Source organism: Limanda limanda, chromosome 15, assembly GCF_963576545.1.
Source record: "Limanda limanda chromosome 15, fLimLim1.1, whole genome shotgun sequence".
Taxonomy (NCBI): domain Eukaryota; kingdom Metazoa; phylum Chordata; class Actinopteri; order Pleuronectiformes; family Pleuronectidae; genus Limanda; species Limanda limanda.
In genome coordinates, this window is record NC_083650.1 from 8,067,881 (window position 1) to 8,078,595 (window position 10,715).

A 10,715-nucleotide genomic window follows, 5' to 3' on the forward strand; every position below is an offset into this window, starting at 1 on the left:
GTAGATAAACAGTTTGAGCACAATGTAGTAATATTAGAATAAAATATAGAAGTAGAAAGTATCAAAAATATCTTAATTAATTTCTTTCCACCAGTGCAAATTAAATGTTTTAAACTCGACTTTAACTGCCTTCAAACACACTTTTATTGTTTTATTTTATAATTTAAAGAAGGCAATAAGCACAAGCCCTGTCAGTGCTTTTCAAAATAAAAGCCACCAGAACAGAATGTACTCAACTTTTCTAGAAAAAGCTGGAGCTGCCAACTCTTAGTACTTCCGGTTCATGCCATTTAACAGTACATCGCTCTGACCGAGACACACTCAGCGACTTGAGCTTTAATTTATATCACTCACTGTTAAAATATATTGTTTGTATTTTACTGTAGCATCGGGATGAATTCCGGCGGTTGATAGGAACCAGACGAAGAGTTTTGAAGCTGAAACAGGTGGACCAACGTGTGCTCTGACAACAACAGATGGAGAGAGAGAAGCTACAGCCTCATTCAAACCCTTAAATACATGTGACTGAGGTTAACTGAGCAGCAGCAGCTTCTCATGTGAGTGTAACTTTAAATCCAGTGTTGTTTAACTACATCATGTTTTATTTATTTTCACAGCGCTGCGGCTCAGCGGTGCTATTTGGGATTAGCTAGCCTGCCAGAGCTAGCATAGCAAACTAAAGCCATCACTAGCACTTGATCGTCCTCTGTCTCATGTGTCCTCCGTGTCAACATGTGCAGGCTGGCGGGTTGTTGAGGGATCAGCCGGATCCACGGTGCTGTGTCCGGGATGAGCTCTGGGGACAGGGAGCCTGGGACCCCCTGGGACAATGTGACGGAAGAGCCCACCTGCTCAGGGGAAAACAGCAAACATGTAAGTAACAGAAACATGCTTCGATGATCTGACATGGTTATCTAACTAGCTTCCTGTTGGTTAGTCATTGTTGTGTGTGGTGTTGTGTGTCACTGTCACCTTTTTAGTGTTAAAACAGTTTGCACAACGGTCAAAGCCGGATTAACCTCCTGAGGGGCCCGGGGCTAATATCTCTCACTGGGCCCCTTTGGACCCTGTTCAGACCTGGTATAAATATATTCTCTTAGCTGTGTGAATGAAAATCATGACTAACAACCCTCTGCACATCGTCTTCCTGCCTGTTAGCGCTTTACGCTGAACTGATACACACACAGTGCTATAACTGCCTTTGAATCAATATAAAGATCATCAAAGTTCTATTTAATTATAAAGCCACGGTCCTGGCTTTAATCTTTTCCTCTTTCTATCACTTCCTCTCACAACGACACATATACAGACTTCACAACATCGATACCTGACACAACTGTACAGTCAGACTTGCTAAAAACAAACAAATATATTGGGGAAATAGAATTTCCTTTCAGGTTTTCAAACTAGATTTTGACCGTTTTTTTCCGAAGATCATGGCCTCCTTCAGGGATGATATTGTATGTCAAGGGTGGCAAATTTCCAACAACTTTGCAATTATTAAAATCTTTTTAACATAAATAGTTTTCCCCAGCTTTGCATATACGTTTTGTGTGTGGAAACCATGGAAAATGTTTTGTACAATGGGGAAAAACCTGAAATACTGTCTGAGTTCTCTGATCTATCTAAATCATGGTGTTTTATTTTGTAGGATTCGGCCATATGCTCAGGCAGCACTGAAATCAAGAGCTGTGCTGTGGTGAAGTACTCAGCCGCCCCTCCACTGACCAGCTATGCCTTGCTGCAGGAGAAGACCGACCTGAAGCTGCCTCCCGCCAACTGGCTGAGGGAAAACCCTCGGCTGGGCAGCGCGGGCACCACAGTACTAGGCTCCAGCAGCAAGAGCAAACCTTTCTCTAGGTATAACATCCTGAATAATAATATTACTACAACTGATATGTAGCACACTAATGTGAGGCTGCTGTGATCTGAAAAGTTACAGAGTGCCGTGTGTGCTGCGGAACTGTTTCTGTTTTGTTCTAAATATAATGTTTTGACTACTCTATTTGTTTCAATTAGGCAACACTAAGTATTATAAACACCTCTGGTTAGTCAGTCAAAGTCACGGTTTAAATTAGAGGCTCAACGCGTCATGCTTTGTGCTCTGCTTAATTGTGGAAACCTGCTGGGCAGATGGCCTCTGTTGATGGTCAGAACACACTCATGAAGACTGATTGTTACTCACTGCTCTATTGACTCCATGCGTTCTACATTTTTTTCAATAATTTTACAAAACTAGGACTGGAAAACTTCTCGCTGCATATCTGACAATTCTCAATTATTGTGATTATCAGTGGATAAAACATGGATTCTGATAAATCTTTATTCAGTCTGAGCCTTTATCCATAATACCATTTGCAAACACTGTTGTGATTAAGTTCCTTTTCTCCTTTTGTAGTTTTGGGATGGCCTACGAATTCATTGACTGCATCGGGGACGATGTTGACGTGGTGTCAGACTCTGAGGTTTGTGGAGCCGCTCTGGCGCTGACATTTGTTTCTGAAACATGTTCATACAGCTGTCATTAACTTTGTTTTCTCTCAAATTCAGAACATCAAGAAGCTTCTGAAGATTCCCTACAGCAAGTCTCACGTCAGCATGGCCGTTCACCGCGTGGGGAGGACCCTGCTTTTGGACGACCTGGACATTCAAGAGCTCTTCATGAGGTCTTCTCAGGTAGAGCAGGGTTTTTCTTTTACAAGTCAACGAAACATCCTTACTGGGATTGTTGTTCTATGTTTTAAAAAATGTCTTAAAGTGATTGTATTTACCTGCTACCTGTGTTTTTGTAGACCGGAGACTGGACATGGCTAAAAGAGTTTTACCAGCGGCTAATAGATGAGAAGTGGCAGAGGAAAAAGAAGAGTAAAGAGCACTGGTATCAGAGAGCCATCCTGTCAAAGTTCCTCTACTACAGGTGAGTTATCTGTTAGGATACACTTCTTCTTGTGCATCTCTCATAGCCTTCCTCTGTCAACACTATGGATCTAACTGTGTTTCTTGCAGTATAAATGGTGATGGAGCTGCGGAGCCTGTACCAGACAACCTGAATGAAGGGGAGGTGGAGAACGAGACAGAGGTGTTCAATTCTACATGGCCCACCTCCTTCACCAGCACGCCGTCTGAAGCAGAAGAGTCAGACGCTGCCAAGCAGGTCCGATGAAATCTCTGAGAAATGTGAAATCATGTTGGGAAAAATCTAAAAAAGAATTAATTAAAAAATGCTTGATAATAAATAATAAAAATAAAAATGTAATCGCTGAAAAGATTTAAGTGAATTTATAAGGATTTAATCCTAGTTTAAGCAAATAACAAGCGTTTTTTGACCTAGTGGCTCTTCGGTGAGTGCTAAGCTGATAACTGTGTGAGATGTTGGTTTGCACTACTAACACTGACAGTGTTGCTTCTATAAAACATGTAGGAAAGCTTTTCTTTGGACAGCAACTTTGCTCTGGGCCAAGTGACGGCTGTACTCGAAGAGCAAAACCTCCCAACTCTGTTCAACGAGGGGGAAAACAGTCAGGTAACACAAACGTTTACAGCCTTCTTGGTATTAATGACCACAGGTGGTGGCTCATGGTTAATATATCATTTGATGTTATTTGTTCGACAGGGTTTAAGAAACGACTTTGTGAGAAACATCATGTGGACGTTCGAGGATATCCACATGCTGGTGGGATCCAACATGCCTATTTTCGGAGGTGGTCGTTATCCTGCCGTCAGTCTGAGACTCAGGTTGGCATTTGTTTGTTCTGATCCGGGTTCTGAAATAAATGTTTATTTAGAGAGGAAATTAAAAAAACATGTCTGCCACAACAAGATACTGAATATTTTCATAAAATATGGCTGTATAATGTATGTGGTGACACAGTACCGTACTTCTCTGGACAGTGATGATAGATGCTGGGAATTGTTGTTAGTAGGTCAGGTTTTAATTTGGTTGAGCTGAACTGTAAAGATAATACATCCATTTACTAATAATAATAATTCCTTCTTCTCCTCTTTCTCTGTTTTTCAGGGACAACAATAAACCAATCAACATTCTGACAGGTATCGACTACTGGCTCGACAATCTGATGTGCAATGTCCCCGAACTGGTCATGTGTTTTCACCTTAATGGCATCGTTCAGGTGAGTGGCTGCTGCCTTTTGTCCAGTTTTATTATTATCCAAGTAATTATTGCCATAGATAATAAATTCCATAAGAAATTATGGGTTTAAGTACCAAAGACTGTGTAGGTCTGTTTATTTAAAAAGATAAAACTTTGATAAAACCTTTTTCATTGTTTTGTGGTGTTCCCTACAGAAATACGAGATGATAAAGACAGAGGACATCCCTCATCTGGAGAACTCGAATTTCTCTACGAGGGTTGTGAAAGACATCGCCCAAAATATCCTCTCCTTCCTAAAGTCCAACTGCACCAAAGAAGGTCACACCTACTGGCTTTTTAAAGGTGGGATACAAACAAACAGGACGTCTTCAGTCTGTTCACTATGTGTTTCTCGATGTTTTCTAATTTGAACTTTTTGAACCCACAGCCAGTGGGAGTGACATCGTGAAGCTTTATGATCTTACTACTCTGTGTGAGGAGGCTGAAGAAGGGAAATGTCAGAATCCCTTCACCCTCCCTGTGGCTGTGTTACTCTACCGGTAAGAATCTTAGAAAGACTCAGCAACAGAGCATCTTTGTTCTGCAGGTTTCTATCGGAAAAGTAGTTACATTTTGAAGCGTTAAAGTCCAGGGCTGAAACATTATTTGAGTCAGTTTAAAGGGACTCTTACCTTTGTTGCATTTGAGAATTACAGCACATTCGAATCATCCCGCCTTCCTCCAATGCCCCACCCCCTCGTTCCCATCCGCTGTGTTTTTTCTTTTGTTTTTCCCCCTGGGAGCGGCTGTTTCAGTACGCCGTGGACCACTTTGGTCTGCCATCGTCAGTCGCTACGGTCGATTCGGTCGCTACTCGCTACTGTCTGCCGTGGAATCAAAACAAACCCTATAGTTGAGGACGCGCCTTGATGACGCGGGCCCGAATGCGCCAGAAGAAGCAGACGGGCTTCCTGTCTGTTTCCATGCAGCAAACAGACAGGTCTGTCGGCCAATAAGGTCCTTCGGTCCGAAGAATTTTATTGGTTGAAGTTTTCACTAAATATTACGAGAGTGAAATAATTGTTTGCTTTAACTCCTGGTGGGTCTGTCTTGCATTTTAGAGTGTCATTACCTTATTAATACCAATTTAACCTTATCCACAAAAAGTGTAAAAATGCAACAAAGGTAAGAGTCCCTTTTAGTAGCAAGAAACGTTGAAAGTCAACTTGGGTATTTTAATGGTAATTTGTTGTTTCAATATATATTAAATGATAAATAATAAAAAATGGCTAAATACAATTTTTAAGCGAAACCCTTGTAAAATCCAACATCGTTTCCAGGTGAGATGTGTTTGAATCAGACACGTATAGAATTCAGTAAAGTGTGTCAGCTGTAATGGATTCTCGTCTGTTGTGTGGTTTGTGGCGCAGAGTGGCCAGCAACCTGATGCTGAAGGCGAGACAGAACAGGAAGCACTATGGCACCGTCCGAACGCTGCTCTTAAACTGCGTCAAGCTTCTGGATCAGGAGAGGCATCCGCAGGTAAGAGGAAATTCTAAGTTACAATAGGGCAGAGGTGGCTATTTGTAATTAGAGATTCAGAAGGTGAAACTCTTTGAACCCGATCCGCTCTCGTCTATCTGTTCAGATCATCGCCTCAGCCCACTACATGCTGTCAGAGCTGTTCCAGCTCGACGAGCCCCCTGATGAAGGGGGAGAGTCGCTCCGGGCCGGCGGCTCAGAGGACAGCTATAGCGACGAAGACCGGGAGGAAGACGAGGAGGCAGAGTTGACGGAGGACAGTGATGAGAACGGCTCCTACAGAAACTGCTCCAACCCACAGGATGACAGTAAAGCTGTTGCTGTTATTCGCTCTGTAGGGGAGCTGTCTGTGCCGGAGAAATACAAATCTACCCACCAGATCAGAGTGAGCATGTCTACACATGTTTCCATCACACACACCTACAGGGAGAGAGTGGAGGGAAAAATAAGTGAAAGAAGCTAATTTTATCTTTTTAAATCTCTGCAGCCAAGTGGAGTTTTCCCCGTTTCTCAAGACAAGGAGGAGAGATGCAGACACGTCCTGAGCTACGTACTCAAGGCAAGTCCCCGCATGATGTTTACATACAACACTGATAATGTGATGTGTCGCCTACCAGTTAATAATCGCTGTGATAAACAACACAGGGCCTGAAGGCAGTGGACGGAAGCATTAAGATGGAGAGTGACCTCCCAGCCGCGGACCCCAACACACCAATCCCTCTCAAATATGAAGACAGAAATGCTATTGGAGCCTGCGCCTCCGAGAAAGGCATCTCTCTTCTTCTTGAGAGAGGTCAGTTCTCAGTCCTTTACCAACTATGTCATGATACACTGTCTTTTTACTTTCTTACAAACTGGCTGTGATCATGTGTGGGTCAGCAGTGGGGCCCCTGCAGGGCGACCAGAAGCACCTGACTCGCTCTGGGATGATCCCTGGCTCGTGGCAGCACCACATGAAGCTGCAGCTCTTCCTCAAAGCCTCCAAGGCCTACTTTGTCCTGTCTGATGCCGCCACCAACTTACTGAAGTACGGCCGAGCTTTGCGCTACATCAAGCTATCTCTGCAGTGCTATGGTAAGGTTGTTTAACATCAATTGAAGTTGTTTTCTTTCATTCTTTCTTTGTTTTATCTCTTTCTCACAGCATAAATAATGTTTTATTTATTCACAAAGCAAATCATAATTTCAAAACAGAATGATGAAACAGATCAGGGCCTTTCATTAGATTGTACATGAAACTGCTCCATAACCTTTCAAATTATGTGCAGCATAATAATAAAAAAATTATTCAAACGTCTATTTCTCTTTCCATCATCTTCTGCGGTTTCCTCTAGATGCCTATTGCTCGGTGAGCGGGACACAGCACTCGCAGGTGCTGCAGTTCCACAGCCAGTGTCTGTCTCTGTGTGGAGACATCCAGCTGATGTTGGCCCAGAACGCCAACAACAGAGCTGCTTACCTGGAGGAGTACAGCTACCAGACCAAAGAGGACCAGGAGATCCTGCACAGCCTGAACAGAGAGAGCAGCTGCCAAGGTCACTCACTGGAGACAATCATACACAACACACAATGTCCACCTCTGTTGTCTGATGTATTAAAACTAGGGTTAAACACATAGAAATCAATTTCATTTGTCAATCGTATCCTTCCCTACCCTTCAGCCTTCAACATGGCAACAGAGCTGTCGATTGACCCGGAGTACCAGCTGTTTGTCAGCAGTAAATGTTACGAGGCAGCGTATGAGCTGCTCGTCTCCGAGCCTTTGAAAGATCAGGAGTCGGATCAACTGGCTCAGGTGCTCAGACGGCTGGGAAACATCCGCAATGAGATGGGAGTGTACTACATGAACATGGCTGCCGCTATGCAGACTGAGAAAGAAGGTATGTCGGGTAGAAGTTGAAACTCTTAATGATTACAGTCACCGATATCCCAGAATAATAGGGACAGCTAGCTTACCACTGCACTCAGATCAGTAAAGAAATACGGACACAAACACAACTTTAAGAACTGATCACTCTTACTTGTGTCTCTGTCCATGTTGCTGTGTCTAATCAGGTTTATCTTTCTCCCTCCTCCAGTAAAGAAGTCTGTGTCCGTAGCAGAACAGGAGATGTGGAAAAAAAGTTTTTCCTACTTTGAGAAAGGTATGAAGGACTTTGAAGCCATCAGGGACAGCACCAACTCGGCCCTGCTGCTGTGTAACACCGGCCGACTGATGAGGATCTGCGCTCAGGCTCACTGCGCCGTCTCTGGCGACCAGAGCCGAGGGGAGTTCTCCCCTGAAGAGGCACTCTACTACAACAAGGTGCCACGGCAAACACTTATCGTCTTAATAAGTATTTGTTCCTTTGTAATCTTTTTATTTTTTATCTCACTTTATCTTGGACTTTTTATCTCATTTGGACCCAGGCCATAGATTACTACTTGCGGGCTATGAGGTCGCTGGCAAACCGAGCGAACCACCCACTGGTGTGGGACAGTGTAAACTGGGAGCTGTCCACCACCTACTTCACCCTGGCTACACTTCTGCAGGACTACGCCCCACTGTCCAGGAAGGCCCAGGAGCAGGTGCCTGCTTTAACAGATATTCACATTTTGATTCAGTCTGTTTTCTTCAAATCAGTGTTCACCATCTTTCTGTTTGTATCGTGTGTTTTTCCCAGATTGAGCGAGAGGTGACGGAGGCGATGATGAAGTCTCTGAAGTTCTGTGACCTCCAGACTGAGTCGGCTCGTCAGCCGCTCTACCAGTACAGAGCTGCCACCATCCACCACCGCCTGGCCTCTATGTACCACAGCTGCTTCCGCAACCAGGTGGCAAATCGTGAAAAGAAATCGTATTTATTCTGAATATCTGTTTGCTTTTCGTACCAAACACTCGTATGCCTTGGCTCACTCTTTTGACATAGACACTTGTTTGATCATGCTTAAAGAAAAAGGAACGCCAGGCTGACTGGAATAGAATTGCTGGTGATGCCTCAGTATAATGCTCACTGACGGGTGTCTGTGCACCTGGCTCTAATTGTGTGACAGGTGGGAGACGAGCACTTGAGGAAGCAGCATCGGAGCCTGGCAGAGCTTCACTACAGCAAGGCTGTTTGTTTATTCCTCAGCCTCAAAGATGCGCCCTGTGAGCTGCTCCGCACGCTCCTGGAGAGGGTGGCCTTCGCTGAGTTCACAATGGCAGGTGAGAAAACAGTCTATTTTCCATATTTATTAATGAAAACAAGACACAAAAAAAATCTGAAACACTGAACAAACAAACTGACAAAAATATGACACAGCCTCATAGCAAAACAAACACAGTTTATGATCCAGCCCAAGAACCTAAAAAGTAATAAGACATTTAAGGATATAAAAAAAAGAAACTTTGATTATATTCCATACATCACTAGGGTAGTTATTAACAAAACAAATATTTAATGCATGTGTCATTCATGTGTTACATATATTCAGCCTCAATCAACCGTTCCTACCAGTCCTTAATACTTATTCTGAATTAATGAATTTGAATTTTGAAGGAAACCAGCTTTAAAAGAGAAAGTGCCCTCTTGATTTCATTTAAAATCATATAAATTATTCCACAGAGAAAAAAACTCTTTGTTGCATAACTCACAAATGTTCTGTCCCCAGCCTCCTGCAGTAATGTTTCACATCGTGCTTCCACAGGTCAGAGCAGCAGCGGGGCGAAGCTGAAGAGCCTGACGGGAGCTCTGGAGATCATGACAGAAAGTCGTCATGCTTTCCAGCTCATTCACAACGAGCTGGAGGAAGAGGAGGACCAGGGCGAGGTCAGTTTTCTCCGTCTTCTCGGGACAAGCTCTCTTGTGCTTATTCATCTTCTCAAAGATTTTCTCTGTTGTCCTCTCTCCAACACGCGCTGTCCCGTTGACCTTTCCTTCTCCGTCTCTCCTCGTGCTGCAGCCGAGTGAACCACACGCTGCAGACTCGGCTCAGTCTCAGGACTTGGCCACCGGTCCCACCTCAGGACTCAACCTCCAGGAAGTGAGGAAGCTTATCGGCGTGTTCGAGCCGAGCTTCTCCTTCCTGCTGCTGCAGCTCATCAAACTGATGACCACGTTGAAACGGAAACCAAGGTGAGCGAGAATCCAACAACAACTTATTCTACATCCGGCTCTGTAAACATGGAACATCCTTTATACCTTCACTATGCTCACTCCTGTGTGTTTACAGCAATAAAGACGAGGAGCTGTTGAAAACGTACAAGAATGTTTACTCCAAGTTGCTGCGAGCCGAAAAAAACGCACCTCTCCTCAGCCGGGTCAGCGTCTACAAAGACCTGCTGCAGCAGCTGAGCCCGCAAACAGGAAGTGACGACAAAGGTACACCTTCATGATGACGAGGAGGACACTCTAGACTTTGACGCTGCTCCCCACACCTTTCCGGACATCCAGACTGAATTCTTGGGAACTCCTGACGTCTGTCTTCACAAAAAACTGACATCAGTATTAACGGACTCATCCTCAGGAAACTGTCTGACTGAATAACGGTTTCAAAGCTAATTTCACCTCCTGCGCCTTATAAACAAGTTCATCTTTTTATAACATTTGCATCCCAGGGTTTGAATTGTTCATTTTTTTGTTGTAAATTCAAAATGTGTTATTTAATTGTCTTTTTGCTTACGCAGTTCTGATTCACCGTTGAACCTTCTCTCTGTTGGATTCGTTGAGTGCATCCGCTATAACTAAAATGACAAATAACTCCTACATACAGGGCTTAGAAATACATTAATTGTTTGGCAAAGGCTCAGAAAAAAAGAATTAATTTCAAAATAATTGCTATATTTGATATTCAGTAACTCCAGTAATGCTGTGAAAAAAGAGTGGTTGAAGTTTGACAAATTGAAATAAGCTTTAAGCGTTACATAAGTAGTTATTTGCTTTCCAAAAAGAAATGTGCAATACTTTGGCAACATCCAATGCAAACGAAGAAGAAGAAGAAGAAGAAGAGTTTGTCCACATGGCTGTCTGTATGTATGTATGTATAAATGTGAGTTTATATCAGCATGGTTTGCTGTGACATGGAAATAAAAGGTTTTTAAATTTTATGTGGACACACAAGTAA

The 10,715-nt window shown here is 43.4% G+C and overlaps 1 protein-coding gene across 2 annotated transcripts; it reads left to right on the plus strand.

The window, feature by feature from the left end:
• The first annotated feature begins 294 nt into the window (after positions 1-294).
• On the plus strand, positions 295-10,698 carry edrf1 (erythroid differentiation regulatory factor 1). Of its 2 annotated transcripts, none has more exons than XM_061087609.1 (26): positions 295-557; positions 741-873; positions 1,652-1,860; positions 2,399-2,465; positions 2,551-2,676; positions 2,793-2,917; positions 3,007-3,154; positions 3,422-3,523; positions 3,614-3,735; positions 4,019-4,130; positions 4,306-4,453; positions 4,539-4,650; positions 5,521-5,632; positions 5,739-6,017; positions 6,120-6,191; positions 6,278-6,425; positions 6,512-6,706; positions 6,966-7,166; positions 7,293-7,511; positions 7,710-7,936; positions 8,041-8,199; positions 8,295-8,444; positions 8,664-8,817; positions 9,300-9,421; positions 9,555-9,727; positions 9,825-10,698. In XM_061087609.1, the coding sequence occupies exons 2-26, from the start codon at positions 790-792 to the stop codon at positions 9,985-9,987; spliced, it is 3,729 nt and encodes a 1,242-aa protein (XP_060943592.1). In that variant the 5' UTR covers positions 295-557; positions 741-789; the 3' UTR covers positions 9,988-10,698. The 2 variants fall into 2 exon arrangements, with proteins under 2 accessions (XP_060943592.1, XP_060943593.1); XM_061087610.1 differs by having other exon boundaries at positions 6,515-6,706.
• The last annotated feature ends 17 nt before the right edge of the window (positions 10,699-10,715 follow it).